Below are 18,250 nucleotides of genomic sequence, written 5' to 3'. Positions count from 1 at the left end.
TGGAATATCTGATGATAGCAATGAGAGCCCTGCTCTTCTGTGATGAGGCCAGCAGAGACGAGCCAATCTGGCTGTGATTGGTTCCCATGTACTGGCTAATGGGGTAATAGATTTTTTGCCCTAAATTTCTTTTGGACTGCGTTACCTTGTGGGTGCCATTTGGGAGAACCTTACCCAATTAGTGCTTCAAAGTTCATCTAGTTTAAACTTTTGTTCTGTTTCAAGTTATGATCACCAGTTTGTACCACTGTCACCAATTAGTTCTTGGGGTTCAAGAACTAATATTGGAGCACTCATTGGAATTGTACAACAATTAATATTCATAATTTAGCACAGCTTGTCATTCTTCAATAGATTTTTTCCCTTGTACATTTTTAAATACAGATTATATATTTTCATTTTCTTTTAAAAAAGTAACTGAATTACATGATATCAGAAGGTTGTGTTTCCAGCATAGAGTGACTGTTTTGACACTGATGGTAGGGCTCAGAACTCTAATGCTATCTTCAAATTTTGGCCCTAACAGAAATCATAAATAAAAGCTCAATTTTAAAAAATCACTAATGTACAACTAAAAATGAGTAACTGACCCCTTTTAGCTGACACCATCATTTTTATGCTTAATGGTCTCTTACATTGCCCAAGTAAATACTACCATTGATGCCACTCATTTCACGCTGCTGGCCTCTGACAGCACAATGGAAATTTGGGAACTTGTAAGAACAAGTGACATGTTAGATACCAAACCTTCCTACCTAATAGTATGTGTCAAGGAGATTGAGACTGAGTTAGTAATGTTTTTGTTTAAAATGACTTCATGAAACAAAACAAAATTGTATTTTGTCTTTTTTCATCTTTGGAATTTCTCTGGCTTTGTTTCATAAGAGTGATTCTGCTTGTAAAGTGTGAGTTGAAAATTTCGATATCCACTGTAAATTTAGGCTGGGTGCAGTGGCTTAGGCCTGTAATCCCAGCACTTTGGGAGGCTGAGGTGGGTGGATCACCTGAGGTCAGGAGTTCAAGACCAGCCTGGCCAATGTGGTGAAACCCCGTCTGTACTAAAAATACAAAAATTAGCAGCCGCCTGTAAACTTAGCTACTCAGGAGACTGAGGCAGGAGAATCACTTGAACCCGGGAGGTGGGGGTTGCAGTGAGCTGAGATCATGCCATTGCACTCCAGCCTGTGTGACAAGAGTGAAACTCCATCTAAAACAAAACAAAACAAAACAAAAAAACAAAACAGAAAAAAAACCACTGAATTTAAATATTAAGTTGTATACTTGTGGGAGAGTGACAATTGCCCCTTACATCAAATACCCCATAGTTCACTGAGAATGGCTGAGAGTGCCTTTGAAGCACACATTCTAGGTTAACTTTCTTCAAAGGTGTCTAGATGATGCTTCTAACCTGAAATATTGTGTGCCCAGTGTAGCTTAGTACTAGCAAATAAAACAGCCATTGGTTCCCTTCCAGAATACCCAACAAACAATAAAAAAGAGAACAGACAGTGAATTGGAGAGATGCACCTCTCACCTTGGCTGAACTTTAAATTTGGGCATCTGATGAAATAGTAGGATTTGTGTGGTTTAGAAAAAAGATTAATTTACCTAAATGGTCAAAGGCCCAGTGCACAGGAATATGGCTTGCAACTGTGTATCTGAACTAAAACAAAGGCCCCAGGTATCCAGGGTGCTACGGTTGGCCCTGATAATTGGTGTTAGGTAAGAGTGAACTTTTCTACCACCCTCACCTCCCTTCAGGATAAGGCAAAGTAGTCCTCACATATTTTGCTTTTCTTTACTGCAGGACATTTGTGAAGATATTTCTGATCATGTTGAGCAAATCCATGCCCTCCTTGAAACAGAGTTCTCCTTAAAGCTGCTGTCTTACTCTGTCAACGTGATAGTGGACATCCACGCAGTGCAGCTCCTCTGGCACCAGCTTCGAGTCTCAGTGCTGGTTCTGCGGGAGCGCATTCTGCAAGGTCTGCAGGACGCCAATGGCAACTACACTAGGCAAACGGACATTCTGCAAGCTTTCTCTGAAGAGACAAAGGAGGTGAGTGTTTCCCTTGAAGTTAAGCAATGCATTGCCAGGTGTGACCATTTGAAAATGTTTTCAGTTTAGAGATATAGGATAGGAATTCTTTGTAGGTAAATAAGCAGGTCCTGATGGGCTTTGAATCCAGGCATAGTGACTAGAAGCTAGGGTACTTCCAATATGAATGAGGCTTTAGACCAGAGTCAGCTCATACCTGGTAATTTGCACACATGCCATTCATTGTTATTGATGCTAACCTGTCTTCCTTTTCCTCTTCAATTATTTAATAAATATATATTGAGTACTTATTATGTGTCAGACACTCAGTGCTAAGAATATAATAATGATCAAAACATGGTTTCTGTCTTCAAGTAGCTTTAAGTCTAGAGGAAAATGGAACCAAGTGAATAGACATTAAAGCCAAACTGATAAGTCTACAAGATGCCATTGGAGGACAGAGAAAAAAGCACCTAATCCAGACAGAGGAGGCTTTCCAGAAGAAATGACTCTACTGGAGACCTAAAGAAGAGACAGGAATAGACTGGTGAACAGAGGCAGAACATGTTTTAGGCAGAGGACATGGCATGATCAAATACCCAGAGATAAAAAGAGAATGGCAGGCCCAGAGAGCTACTAGTAGGACTGGAGCAAAAAGCCCAAGGAACCAGGAGGTGGGATTTGGGCTAATAGGTAAGCTGAGGTCAGATCATGAAGGTAAAGAGCTTTTTAAATTCATATTAAGAGATTTGGACTTTATTTTGAGGATAAAAGAAGTGTTTGTTCAGTGAACTCCCATGATTCATGTTTTAGAAGAATCATTCCAGATACAGTGAATCAAATGGACATTTAGAGTATTATACAAAATATGTTTGATTTTTCTTATATTCAGTACCTGGAAGATTTTATTGTTACTCTTGATGAATAACTTAAGAATGAACCCTGTACATTTGAATCCAAGTGAACTCTCTCATTCTTAAATAAAATGGACATATATTTATAGAAAAAAAGTGTTTTTGCTTGCTAAGCAGGGGCTGTACATACACATATGGATACCATATATGGATGCATTGTATGTGGGGAGTGGTGGGTATGTGTTTGTGTGCGGGCATGTGTGTTTAGTCTTTTAGCTCTTAGTACCCAGTTTAGTGTTCTACTATTAGTTTGTGTAAAACATATATTCTAAAAGTTTATAAGGCACTTACATTAATATATGATATTAAAAGGCCTTATAATGAGTGTTGCATAATTCATTAATTTATTGACTTATTAATGTTACAGTACCTCCAACATTATCAACACAACCAAACAAATCTGTACCTATTCTCACAAACCATTTATTTTTGTTGATTTTTGTTTATTCAAAATAAAGGTTCTTGCTGTGGCAAACTCCCCGCAGGGCCTAGAAGTCCATAGGAATCAAAATTGACTAGGCTTACCTCTAACTTTAAGTCACAGTCTTTGTTTTCAGTTAGCTCTTCCTTTTACTGTGGCACCGGGGAAGTGATGTAAACTTCAGTAGAGTAACCATAGCATGAATATGTGAGTTGTGTGTTAGTTCCCAGATGCCATCCCTCCCAAGCAGATCCCGAGAGGGTTCTCAACTGGGACTCTTGTGGTTATGGGAGACTACAAAGAATCTCAACTGACCAACTTTGCCCTAAATCTGATATCCATGACAGAATGTGCTAATGGAGATCAGAGATGAGGAAGGTTTGTCTAACCTCTAGAGAGATCTTTCTTTAGATACCTACCTGGCTTCTTCAAGTCTATACATTATTTTCGTCCCCTCTCCCCATTTGTTGTCCAACACCCAATGCTCTGTCCAGCATCCAATGCTGGTCAGTAATCAGATCTGCCTGCTTTCTACTACTAGAAGGAGATTAAAAATCATTGATTCAAATCATATATTTATTAAATCAATAAACATTTATTGATAATCAACTCTCTTGTAGGAGCTGGAGATATAGCAGTGTTCTTAAGGTTTATTGTTACTGTTATTATTGTTCTGTGGAATACATCCATCATACACTTCATTGAACTTGTATCATTCATGAAGTAGTAGCTCAAGAAATGATGAAGAGCCATGGAGGGTAATTGTTGCTGGCCACTGTTTTTACAACTGCGTTGTGAATTTACAATAAGTTGCATCTATTCTCACAACACGAACTCAGCAATTATGAATGGATTTGATTGGAAGCAGTTTAGTGCATTCTTATGTTTGAAGTCAGTCTTTAGTCCTGTTGTAGAGATTGAAGAAAATGTTGTATGAGGGGTAAAGGAACAGTAGATTTTCAGTTATCCACTTTGTGGATATGTTTCTATGAATTAAAGTTCTGCCTCTGTAACCATACTTCCCAAAACTGGATTTCTGATCTTTTATTTCTGTGTGTCTAGTGTGACTCTATGAGGACATTTAAAATACTGCTTAGTTTTATTTATTTCTACCAGCACACTGGAATTGTAAAACAAGAAGATAATTAGGATAAAATTATCAACTTTCTCAGAATAAATTCAGCTATGAAAGATTTATAGAATGATGAGGGAAATGGCAAAACAAAACAAAACAAACAAACAAAACCCAGTTTAAAAGCACTGGTAAATTAGAATAGTAGATGTCCTTTCAGTGAAGGAGGATTCATTTTTCTCTTTCTGGAAGTTAGTTAAATTTCAGAGCCACATAAAAGAGTAAGTTTGAAACTCTGGAGAGTGGCAAGTTCCATCTTCTTCTCTTCTTGAAAAAACAATATATGAATTTTATTCTTTATTTAAATATGGAGCAGACTGTATCTAGTAAAAAAAAAATTGGCCAATACCTTATTAAAATAAAACCAGTCAATAACCAAACAACAAAGAACACTTTAAGGCAAAGCTCAAAACTGTTTAAAAAATATTTTCTGCAATTTTCTATATTCTAGACATTGTGACAAGCACTTTAAATTTGTTTCATTTAGGAAGGAAGGTAAGGGATATTAAAAGTAGTTACATTTTAGCCTGGCGCAGTGACTCATGCCTGTAATCCCAGCACTTTGGGAGGCCAAGACGGGAGGGTCACTTGAACTCAGGAGTTCGAGAGCATTCTGGCCAACATGGTGAAACCCTGTCTCTACTAAAAATACAAAAATTAGCCTGGCATGGTGGCGCATGCCTGTAGTCCCAGCTACTCGGGAAGCTGAGGTGGGAGAATTGCTTCAACCCGAGAGGCAGAGGTTGCAGTGAGCCGAGATCACGCCATCACACTCCAGTCTGGGCAACAGAGCAAGACTCCGTTTCAAAAAAAAAAAAAGGAGTTACATTTTATAGATGGAAAAACTGAATTTAAGAAGAGGTTAAGTGAATACTTCTATGTAACAGACCTGCACATCCTGCACATGTACCCCAGAACTAAAATTAAAATTAAATTTTTTAAAAGAGGTTAAGTGAATACTTAAGGATATAAATCTGGGCATAATTAAATAAAACAAAACCAAGTTTTAACTGATTTCTATTTTAATAATAATTATTGTTTCTTCCCTGCCTTTCTTCCTTAAATATTTATTGATTTCTTACTATGTATAAGACTCTGTGCATTCAAAGATGAATAACACATGTTAGAAATGACCTTCATAATTTTTTTGGTCATCACATAGTTCTAAGAGGTAGGCAGAGCAAGTGCTGTTAACCTCAATTTACAGGTATTATGATTGTATTCATCTTACAGATGAGAGGATTGAGGTCGAGAGAGGTGATGTCACACAGGTGATAGGAGTGGTAACTCTTAATAATATCAACACAATAGGAAACATTGATTGAGAACTTACCATGTGCTAGATGGTGTGGTAAGCACTTACCTAAATGATACTTACCTTCTCCATGGGGATGCATTGGTCCTTCTAGAGTGCTCACAACTTAGCACTTTGTGGATTCCTCCACTTATAATGAGCCGAATTGTATCAGGCCAAAGTATGTGCTATATTTTGAACTACGTGAGGGTTAATTCCAGATTATATTCATCTGTGTATCTCCCACAGCACCTAGTTCATATTGCTGTAAAAAAGTCTGATTAGTTGAATTGAATTAAATAATGCAGATAATCCCTGCTTTAGATGTGGAAGAGGGAGATATAATTTCAGTTTGATGAACTGGAAATTAATCATTGAGATTAATTATTTGATTCATAATTTCAGCATGTAGAAAATGGGAGTTCTCTTAAGAACTATTAATATAGTATAAATAAAAATATTGAAAGATTTTTGTATATTTTCTCCCCTTGCCTATGAGAAACAAACCTTTGTTGTACTTCACAGTTGCTTGTCATTACTTGCTCTTCTCAGTCCACTGCTGTTCTCTGGGATGCATTTGGAATCATAGAATCCCAACATGGTAGGGCTGAAAGGAATCTGAAAAAGTCTAGTCCATGTAGACTAACGTGTAAATTGACGGGCCTCTTACTAGAATGCCACAGCCCCCGCAGGTCTGAGGACTCAGGATCTCCACATCTCTAAGTTGTGAGTGTTAAATTTCATGTTCAGTTGGTGGCGAAACGTAGTTTTAAAAAAAGAAAGATCTAAGAAGGCATTTGGAACTAGGCTTCAGTTAACTTAATTATGGATAAGGAACAAAGCAAAATGTCTTGCTTCAAATTAGAAAAAAAAAAAGGAGGGGTGTTCTTTGCTATATATATATATTTATTTTTTCTTTTTTTTTTTGAGACCAAGTCTCGCTCTGTTGCCCAGGTTGGAGTGCAGTGGCATGATTTTGGCTCACCGCAACTTCTGCCTCCTAGGTTCAAGCGATTCTCCTGCCTCAGCCTCCCCAGTAGCTGAGATTACAGGCACATGCCACCATGCCCCACTAATTTTTTGTATTTTTAGTAGAGACAAGGTTTTGCCATGTTGCCCAGGTTAGTCTCGAACTCCAAGGCTCAACAGAACCACCTGCCTCATCTTCTCAAAGTGCTGGGATTACAGGTGTAAGCCAGTGTGCCTGGCCTACTTCATAACATGTTGAATGGAGGTGTATTTAAGTGGAGTGCATGGCTAGGCAGCTCTCACCCAGCTACATGTACTATACAATTATATGTGATATTTCTGAAATAAGGGCAGTAAAACCAACAGGCAACACCCCTAACTCCGTATCTTCCTGAGACTTTATTATGTACACACGTTAGAAAACTATGTGGGAAGGTGATGTGGAAGGCAGCAATGGAACTAAAAACAGTAGTATTACTATGCAATATTTTCAGAGATAAAACTCATTCATCTGCTCTGAGAAACTTCAGAGATATTTCTTTTCTTACAATTGCCTCTGCACGGTGAAATACTATGTACTGTTTTGTTTTGTTTTGTTTTGTTTTTTTTCAGGGAGGGATATTTTTTCGCATTAAAAAATACAGTTTGAATAAAAAATAGTTACCCCCTGAGGGATAAAAGACTACAAATAGGGTGCAGTTTATATTGCTCGGGTGTTGCACCAAAATCTCACAAATCACCACTAAAGAACTTATTCATGTAACCAATCACCACCTGTTCCCCAATAACCTATGGAAATAAAAAAATTAAATAAAATAAAAAAGTTATTACCCCCCGAGTGACAATCACTCAACTGTCTCACCAGTTAAGATGGCATTTATTCACTAGTTGAGATGGTTGGCTGGACTGATATGGTGGGACAGGATGGGAGAGAGCTTCCTCTGAAGCATTAAGTGTTTTTGAGTATGGTGTTTTCTTTTCTAAACCAGGACCTGGCTAGAGATTCCTGAAGATTTAAGAAAAGGCAGCCATACTTTATTCTCTGAGATATATCCATTAAACAATATATTCATGTAATATATATATTGTAATTATATATATAATGTAATATATATATGTCCTATATATATATATATTTTCAATATATTCGTGTAGCATCACTGATTGAGCATCTGTTATTCTTGAGCAAGACAGTATCCCTGGTCTTAAGGTGCTATGACCACCAGAATGGGGACTAAATGTATTTGCAAGACTGTCATATTCCCTGCTTGTCCAAAGGCAGGTGGCTGACACTTGAGTTTGGAGTCTAATTTTTACCTGGACCCTCAAATTTCTTTTTTTTTTTTTATCTATCATATAAATGCTTTTCTTTAATCTCATATAAGCACTGCAGTGCAATAACCATGATAAATGTAATAGAAAATCATGTTGCAAATTTCAACTATTAATTTAAATAGGTTTTATGGGATAGTTTTGGAATTTAACCATCATTTTATAATACTATTTCTATAAAAGAATAAGTTCTGAGTAATGAAAATCAAAAGATTAAAGAAAATACAACCTGCTTTTGAACTGGGAATCTCACTATTATGCTTTTAAAAATTGCATAAAGTATAACTTTTGTTTGGCTGACTGATTCCTAGTTCAGTTATGAAGCACAAAAGTTATACAATTCCATTTAGGTAATTTTTGTTGAGATTGGCAGTTAATATTGATTTCTTATTTTGTGCAGTATAATTTAGTATTAGCAATAACTTTCATCTTGAAACTTTCCTCCTCAATATACTTCATTTTTAAAATAATAACGTCATAAGAGTGAACATTCATTGAGCACTCATCCATGTACTAGACTTCTATCTTACATATATTACCTGCTTTAAGCCTCTGAACACCCCTATGGCGTGGCTTATCATTTCCTTTTTATAGATGAAGGAAATAAAGCTGAGCAACATCAAGCTACTGGCTCATGGTCACATAACTAATTAGTGCTAGAGCCAGAATTTGAAACTTGGGCTTTTAATTATTGGGGTTAACTAAAACTACATAATCAGAGAAAGAAATTATAGGAAGGCATAGAGAGACATTCTAAAATGTCATCATTCATTCATTCAACAAATGTGCATACTCTGTGCAGATCACTATGCTAGGTGCTATGGGTACCCTGGTGAGACAACCATTTTCTGTGTGATTTATACTCTCCTGGTACTTACAAACTAGTGGAAAAAGCAAATTGATCAGATAATCACAATAGTATTTATTTATAAATTGAGATAAATGCTTAAAGAGAAAGCAGGGCTTACAATAAAAGATTCTGACTTATATGTGAATCTGGAATCTTGAAAAAGTGAAACTTAAGCTGAAATCTGAGTGATAAGGAAGAGTCAACTAGTTAAGGGGTATAGGCTGGAAGCTTTCCAGGCAGAGCAAACAGCATGTGCCAAGGCCCTGAGGTAGGAGAGAACATGGTATTTTCAGAAAGTGAAAGGAGGACAGTATGGCTGAGTGTGGCCAGTGAGGGGAGAATAGCATAAGAAAGGCCTCTTTGGGTCTGGCCTGGAAAGGGTTTTGGTTGTGTTTTAAAAATAGTTATCTATGATATCGTTTATTTCTGTTTTCAGTCGTATACTTGGGAGATCTTCAAATATTAAAGCAATATATCTTTGCATTTAAGTGTGTCATTTTTTGCTTTTACTATTTTTAATTGACACATAACAACTGTACATATTTATAGGGTACAGTGTAATATTTTGATACATGTACACAATGCAATGATCAAATCAGGGAAATTAACATACCCATCACTTCAAACATTTATCGTGTCTTCATGTTGGGAACATTCAAAATCCACTCTTCTAGCTATTTGAAAATGTAGAATAAATTGCTTTTAATTACAGTCATCTGACCCTGCTACAGAAACCAGAACTTATTCCTCCTATCTAGCCGTAATTGTGTATCCATTAACTAGCCTCTTGCTATCCCCACCCCCTACCTTTCCCAACCTCTAGTAACTGCTATTCTGCTTTCTGCTTCTCTGAGTTCAACTTTTTTTAGCTTCCACATATGAGTGAGAACATGTGGTATTCGTCTTTCTGTGCCTTGCTTATTTAACTTAACATAATGTCCTTGAAGCTCATACATGTTGTCAAAAATGACAGGATTTCCTTCTTTTCAAAGGCAAAATAGTATTCCATTGTGGATATGTGCCATCGTTCACCTGTTGGTGGACACCGAGGTTGAGTCCATATCTTGGCTATCATGAATAACACTGTAATAAACATGGGAGTTCAGGTATCTCTTTGACATGCTGATTTCCTTTTCTTTGGATATATACTCAGTAGTGGGAATGGTAGTTCAAATTTTAGGTTGTTTGAGGAAAGGTTTGGATTTTGAACTTAACAGCAACACGATGCTTCTAAAGGACTTGAAACAAATAACTAACAGATTTGCAATTTGTAAAGGTTACTCTGGTGGCAGTGTGGAAAACAAATTGGAGGTGGGGGCCTGCCAGTTTAAAGTAATATCTAATGGCCAAAATACAGACTTTGGGGACAGCTTTCATCCAGGGCCAGTGTCATCTTTTGGTCCAAGCTACTCTTTTTTTTTTTTTTTTTTTAAGGCGGAGTCTCGCTCTGTCGCCCGGGCTGGAGTGCAGTGGCCGGATCTCAGCTCACTGCAAGCTCTGCCTCCCGGATTTACGCCATCTCCTGCCTCAGCCTCCCGAGTAGCTGGGACTGCAGGCGCCCGCCACCTCGCCCGGCTAGTTTTTATATTTTTTAGTAGAGACGAGGTTTCACTGTGTTAGCTACTCTTATGTAAGACAGGGACAATAGTACAGTCTCCAGAAGAAAAATTTAAGAATTAAATGAAAAAGTAATTGTAGTAATCAACCATCATCATTTATAGATGAGGACTCTGAGGCTTAGAAAAGTTAAATAAGGCTTTTCATCTGTTTATCTAGATGTTATGGAATGAGAGTGAGCAGAGTAGGAGACAAAGGCAGGGTGAAGGTCTGAAGGGAGAGAACATTCCAAAAACAAAACAAACAAATGAGCAGTAAAACCAGATGTAAGATCCTGGAGAAGCCAGATCTTGGGAAAACCTGGCTGAGAGGATCACAGAGTCCAACCGCCACATGGGTTCCAGCTTCAGTTGGCTCACTGCAGTTCTTCCTCCAGAAAAAAAGGAGATCTGGGGATGTAACAACCCTTCACTTTTCAGTTATCTTTTTTCATTTCCTAAGGGGGCTAGGTTAGATCAGGCTGTTATTTAGCCAGTAGGCATAATAGGATAGTTCCTGGGGCTCTTCTACCCCAAACAATGCATCAGTAAAAATCTTCCCATTTGTTGTATGAAATCAGAAACTGCAATAGTAATGAGACAAAAGCCTTAATTACAGAATTAAAGATTTAACAAATTAAAAATAGTTAATTGTAATGCTGTTTTTTTTTTTAAGTGCGAGGGAGTTTTAAATCAGATCAGGCTATCCAGAATTATGAATAGTAAGAAATATGGGCACTTAATAGCTCAAATACACCAGTGGGGGTAGGACTTGGGGAGAAAAACGTGCAGAGGGAGGAGATAAGGCTATCTCTAATGATAAAGTTTGGACATTCATTAATTTTCTCCTTCAAAAGGGTGGGGCCAAACAGAAACTGGTCTCGAACTGTTACGTATTTGCAAATTCAGTAGTTTACCTTCCTTCGATTCATCAACATATATTTAAAACACTGGCTTATTATAATTAATCATTCTACTTAAAAATATTCATTGAGCATCTACCATGAGTTAGCCACTGTGGTAGTTACTGGAATGATAGCAAAAAGCAAAACACATTCGTGGAGATTTTACTTTTACATTATTTTGATCCCAGAAATTGTATTACTTAAGGCTTTGTTTATGAAATTCTTATTAAATGAATAATATATTATTTTTAAGTTGAAAATTAAGGCAAGAATGGATACTTTTGGCTTGATCTTGACATTTCTATTAAGGCTGTATGCTCCAGATTAGTGAAGAATCTTCAGGTGTTTAAGAAGAAGACACTATATAAAGCAATGTGGTAATTGATTAATATCTGTTTGTGTATGTCAAATCGGAAGCAATAGAGACCAATACATTTGACCTTTATAGTGCCCTGTACTGAAATTTCATTTAAATAGCAGCTGATGTTGTAACTCATGTTGCATTTACTGAAACCATTGCTGTTGTCTGTTTCAGGGCCGACTTGATTCTCTTACAGAAGTGGATGACTCAGGACAATTAACTATCAAATGTTCTCAAAATTACTTGTCTCTGGATTGTGGCATTACTGCATTCGAACTGTCTGACTACAGTCCAAGTGAGGATTTGCTCAGTGGGCTAGGTGACATGACCTCTAGCCAAGTCAAAACCAAACCCTTTGACTCTTGGAGCTACAGTGAGATGGAAAAGGAGTTTCCTGAGCTTATCCGAAGTGTTGGGTTACTTACGGTAGCTGCTGACTCTATCTCTACCAATGGCAGTGAAGCGCTTACTGAGGAGGTATCTCAAGTATCTCTCTCAGTAGACGACAAAGGTGGATGTGAGGAAGACAATGCTTCTGCAGTCGAAGAGCAACCAGACTTAACACCGGGAGTGTCATCATCTTCAGGAGAAGCTCTGACAAATGCTGTACAGCCCTCCTCTGAGACTGTGAAGCAAGAATCCAGTTCCTCCTCCCATCTTGGTGCAAAGAATCAGCAGCCTGTTCCTTGTGAAAATGCAACCCCCAAGCGAACCATCAGAGATTGCTTTAATTATAATGAGGACTCTCCCACGCAGCCCACATTGCCAAAAAGAGGACTTTTTCTTAAAGAGGAAACTTTTAAGAATGATCTGAAAGGCAATGATGGAAAGAAGCAAATGGCTGATCTAAAGCCTGAGATGAGCAGAAGCACCCCTTCGCTAGTAGATCCTCCTGACAGATCCAAACTTTGCCTGGTGTTGCAGTCTTCCTACCCTAACAGCCCTTCTGCTGCCAGCCAGTCTTATGAGTGTTTGCACAAGGTGGGAGATGGGAATCTTGAAAACACAGTCAAATTTCACATTAAAGAAATTTCTTCCAGCCTGGGAAGGCTTAACGACTGCTATAAAGAGAAATCTCGACTTAAAAAGCCACATAAGACTTCAGAAGAGGTGCCTCCATGCCGAACACCTAAACGGGGGACTGGTTCAGGCAAACAAGCTAAAAATACAGGGAGCTCAGCAGTGCCAAATGGAGAGCTTTCTTGTACTTCCAAGGCCATAGAGGGGCCACAAACAAATTCTGCTTCCACATCCTCACTTGAGCCTTGTAATCAGAGAAATTGGAATGCCAAATTACTATTGCAGTCAGAAACATCCAGTTCACCACCTTTTACTCAGAGCAGTGAATCCTCTGTTGGCTCAGACAACATCATGTCTCCGGTGCCACTTCTTTCAAAACACAAAAGCAAAAAAGGTCATGCCTCCTCTCCAAGTCACGTCACTAGGAATGGTCAGGTTGTGGAGGCCTGGTATGGCTCTGATGAATACCTAGCACTGCCCTCTCATCTTAAGCAGACAGAAGTATTGGCTTTGAAGTTGGAAAACCTAACAAAGCTTCTGCCTCAGAAACCCAGAGGAGAAACCATCCAGAATATTGATGACTGGGAACTGTCTGAAATGAATTCAGATTCTGAGATCTATCCAACCTATCATGTCAAAAAGAAGCATACAAGGCTAGGCAGGGTGTCTCCAAGCTCATCTAGTGACGTAGCCTCTTCACTAGGGGAGAGCATTGAATCTGGGCCCCTGAGTGACATTCTTTCTGATGAGGAGTCCAATATGCCTCTCTCTGGCATGAAAAAGTATGCTGATGAGAAGTCAGAAAGAGCTTCATCCTCTGAGAAAAATGAGAGCCATTCTGCCACTAAATCAGCTTTAATTCAGAAACTGATGCAAGATATTCGGCACCAAGACAACTATGAAGCCATATGGGAAAAAATAGAGGTAAAGTGGTTTTCTTAATATGAATGATTTCTCACTTGAGTTTTGGAAGTAATGCTGGGAGAAGGTCACACTCTCTACACTCTATTATAAAATGTATGGCTATTTTTGATAAATCTGATTCCCCAAAGAAAGAAAAGAAAAAGCACAATGATCATTGCACGTGACAAAGAGTATGAATCACTAGGAACTGCCCTTGTCAATACATTAGCTTGATGTGCTCCTGCATGGTATAGAATTCTCTGTTGATATTGTTCAAGTCTATCATGACTACTGATGAATGCTGGAATCCCTTGGATCTAATACAAAATTAAATAGAACAATAACTATGCACACACAGGTAGCTCAGGAATATATGCATAGACTATTCCAGTTACCCCAGAGTGATTTTATTCATTTCTTCTGACTCCAGAATACGTTCCACATCTCCAATGTCAACTTCTTGTAAAAATAGACCAGATATTTCTAATTTATTAGGGATCATTTTTTTCTTTACTCTTCCTCCTCTTTGAGAACTCTGGCTAATAACCATATTACCTATACCATGTACCACCCATGGACTCTGGGATGTGAAGTTGACATTTTGGCTAAATCTGTAATTTTGAACAAATTGCTAGATATGACGAAATGTTTGAGGACAGACTTATCAAAATTCTCAGGACTGACAGCTTGGGCAATGTAGGGAGACCCCATTTCTATATTAGCGAGGAGTGGTAGCACACACCTGTAGTCCTAGCTACTCAGGAGGCTGAGGCAGGAGGATTGCTTGAGCCGAGGAGGTTAAGACTGCAGTGAGTTGTGGTCATGCCACTGTACTCCAACCTGGGCAACAGAGTGAGACCCTATCTCAAAAAAAAAAAAAAAAAAAAAATCTCAGGACTGAGCTCCATAGTACAAGTAATTATTTGACCTTTTAAGAAGCATCTGGGCAAAGAGATTCACTGTGATTACTGTGGTAATGGCCCTTTCCTCAGGAGGCCATTGGAAGTAGATCCAGTTGACTTGATAATTATTAATGGTTTCTTGTTTGATGACCTATAAATGGCCACGCCTGGCTACATATAATTTGTATATGACTTTATGGTATGCAAAGCTCTCCCACATGCCTTTTTTTTTTTTTTTTTTTCTGTCTGAGCAGTTTCGCTCTTGTCGCCCAGGCTGGAGTGGAATGGCACCATCTCAGCTCACTGCAACCTCCACCTCCCAGGTTGGAGAGATTATCCTGCCTCAGCCTCTCTTGTAGCTGGGATTATAGGTGCCCACTACCATGCCCAGTTAATTTTTGTATTTTTAGTAGAGATGGGGTTTTGCCATGTTGGCCAGCCTAGTCTTGAACTCCTGACCTCAGGTGATCCGCCCACCTTGGCATCCCAAATTGCTGGGATTACAGGCATGAGCCACTGCGTGTGGCCCATACTTTTTTTTTTTTTTTTTTCACTTGATTTTCACGGCTGTCCTGTGAAGGAGGCAGGCCATGCCAGATTATTCTCCCTTACAGAGATGGAAACAGGCTCCATGAGCTTAAGTGATTTTCCCAAGCTAAAATAGAGAGAGAGAGAGAGAGAAGATAGAGACAGACAGAAAGACACAGATAGACAGAGACTGACAGACAGACAGGCAGAGACAGAGACAAACCAGACAGACCTTTTGTGTGTGAAGCTGAGACGCAAACCCATGTCTTCTGATTCTTAGTCCAGTTTTCTTCTATAGTATCATGTTGCCTCCCTGAAAGGGGTTGTAGTTTCTCCTTCACCAGGAAACTGTAAGGTAGGGGAGAAGAAAGTTCAGGACCCATTCAGATTGGATAGAGAACATTGATGTAACTGCCATGGGCACTCCTCCTAGTTTTTTTTTTTTTTTTTCTTTTTTTCTTTTTTTACATCCATTCATTGTTGAACACTACTCTGAGACCAGCATTGTGCTAGACACTGGGTAAAGGTGTAGTGCATGTGGATAGAATAACCTGGAGGAAGAAAATGAAGGTTTATAAACAAAGAGGAAAAAGTTAACAAATATATAGCAGTAATAACATATTAATCATCATTAACATATATCAAGTATTCATGTATCTAATCCTCACAACAACCCTGATATTAACCTTATTTTATGACTGAGGAGACAGGCTGAGAGAGACCATGCAGTCTGCTCCAGAGCCCATACCATTAACTACATGCCCTCATTCCTCTCCGTGAAGAAGTTTTCAGTAGGTACTGGATATAAAATCTGTGGTATTGTAGAGAAGTAATCATATCAGTGGAGCTAGAATTTGCCTGGGCAGTTCTTGTGAAGTACTAAACCTTAAGTGGAGCTTTGAAGGATGTGCAGGATTCAGACAGATAAAGGAGAAGGAAGGTGGCGTTTCAGGCAGGAGGAGCATAAACTAAAGCACAGAGGTAGAAATGGGAATGAGCATAGATGGGGTACAAAGAGAGCTGTCCTGATTGGAAGGTTTGTCATCAGAGATCAGTGAAAGTTGCCATACCTATAGTAGGTATGGAAAATCCCTGAAGGCCACACCAAGGCAATTAGAATTTGTTCACCAGGCATCCACAGCAACTTCTCTGAAAGGGACTGACAGTAGTAACTAATACTTCTTAAGCTCTTATTTTGTGTTTGGCTCTGTACTAAGTAGTTTACATGCCTTACTCTACTTAAGTCCTAGAAGGGAGGATTTTTTCAGATGAAGAAACTAAGGCAGAATGTGATTCAGAAACTTGCTCAAGTCCTCACAGCTAGTAAGTACAAAGCCAGGATTTGAACCCATAGCCAGCATTCTTAAAGCAGTGTAGGCCCTGGTCTCTAATAGTCTTTCCAGAAAGGTTAATTGGTAATAACAGAAAGATGGTCCTGGCAGCCATGGTGGTGACCAGGGCAGAGATGTTGGCCTGTGGCAGCCAACCGGAGGAACTGCTGTGATGTGGGTCAGGCAAGAGGAAGGGAGGGGAGTGTTGAGAAAGTGAATGAGTCCAGAAAACGGGTTCTAGACCTTGCTAGAAAGAATTCAGGAGCCATTTAGTGATCAAAGCCTGGTGTGGCCCAGAGCTTGGCATGTTCCATTCTGAGCCTTGTTTCATCTTTTGTAAGAAGAGATGTTTTAACCAGATGATGACTGTGATACCAACTTCCAATCTGATTCCACAGTTCTACAAAAATGCAGCCAGGTTTTCAGCATCTGGAGACTGGTGTGTCTTTAATAGAATGAAACATTTGGATGAGTAGCTGGTTTGAAGTAGAGGTGGTGCAGGTAACTTTTGAAAAACTGTGCATAGATAGTATATGATGAAACTTTTAAGAAGAAATGGTTTATAGGCAGTTGAAAATTCCATACTGGAGTTGAGATATGAGGGAGGGGCTAAAAGAAGATCAAGTTCCTTCCTCAGGCCAGCCTCGCTTACTACATCAGATGAGGGCAGCTGCCAACTTCCAGGTCAACTGACCTTGGCTGTCACTCTCTAGCTTTGCTCTCCTCCTTATAGTGACCCAGAGAACCTATTCGGCTTGCAAAATATAATGACAGGATATTACTTAACATCTTATTTATACAAGGCATCTACTAGGCATTTTACCTATAATAACTCTCCCATAAAGTTGTTATAACAACCCTCTAAGGTTTTTAATCCTAAATTAACCACTTCTCTCCTGCTCCATTCTGGTCCTAGCCCCCATCACCTCCTTCCTAGATTACTGCAGTAGCCTCCTAACTGGTCTCTCTGCTTCTATTCTCCCACTACAGTCTATTTCCAACAGAGTAGCCTGAGTGATCCTTTTAAAAGATAAATCAGATTGTGTCATCCCTCTGCTCAAAACTTCACAATAGAGGGTTGCCATTGTATTCAGAGGTCCTACATGGACTGTGACCCTGATTTCCTCTCTGACATCCTTTCCAACTACTTTTCCTCATGCTCACTACGCTCCCTTTCCTAGAACGTACTTGGCATGCTTCTTGCCATTAGGACCACTGTCAGCTGCTTTTGTCTACATCCTCTCCAGCAGATGCCCTCATTTATAATTCCTTCACCTGCTCCAAGTCTCTGCTAAAATATTACCTTCTCAGAGAAGACTACCCTGACCATCTTAGAAAAGACATAACCCAGCTGGGCACCATGGCTCATGCCTATAATCCCAGCACTTTGGGAGGCTGAGTTGGGCAGATCACTTGAGGTCAGGAGTTTGAGACCAGCCTGGCCAACATGGTGAAACCCCATGTCTACTAAAAATTCAAAAATTAGCCAGGTGTGATGGTGTGCATCTGTAATCCCAGCTATTCGGGAGGCTGAGGCAGGATAATCACTTGAACCCAGGAGGTGGAGGTTGCAGTGAGCTGGCAGTGTGCCACGGCATGCCTGTCTGGGTGACAGAGCAAGACTCGGTCTCAGAAAAAGAACAAAACCAAACAAACAAACAAACAAAAAAACAGGTGTAACCTGACCTTTTCTTTCTTTTACAGATCTCACCACATTCTGTAATTTTTTTTTTTTTTTTTTTTTTTTTTTTTTTT

General features: G+C 39.0%; 1 protein-coding gene across 1 annotated transcript in view; it reads left to right on the top strand.

The window, feature by feature from the left end:
* AKAP6 (A-kinase anchoring protein 6) overlaps positions 1-18,250 on the top strand; it is a 642,313-nt gene that overhangs the window by 324,947 nt on the left and 299,116 nt on the right. The window contains 2 exon segments of the mRNA XM_017895900.1: positions 1,808-2,059; positions 11,986-13,755. Of these exon segments, the coding sequence (XP_017751389.1) occupies positions 1,808-2,059; positions 11,986-13,755 (2,022 nt within the window).

Source organism: Rhinopithecus bieti, unplaced genomic scaffold (genome assembly GCF_001698545.2).
Source record: "Rhinopithecus bieti isolate Rb0 unplaced genomic scaffold, ASM169854v2 scaffold_21703, whole genome shotgun sequence".
NCBI classification, from domain to species: Eukaryota; Metazoa; Chordata; class Mammalia; order Primates; family Cercopithecidae; genus Rhinopithecus; species Rhinopithecus bieti.
Note: the sequence above shows the minus strand (reverse complement) of the source record. Positions and strands in the feature narration are given on the sequence as shown.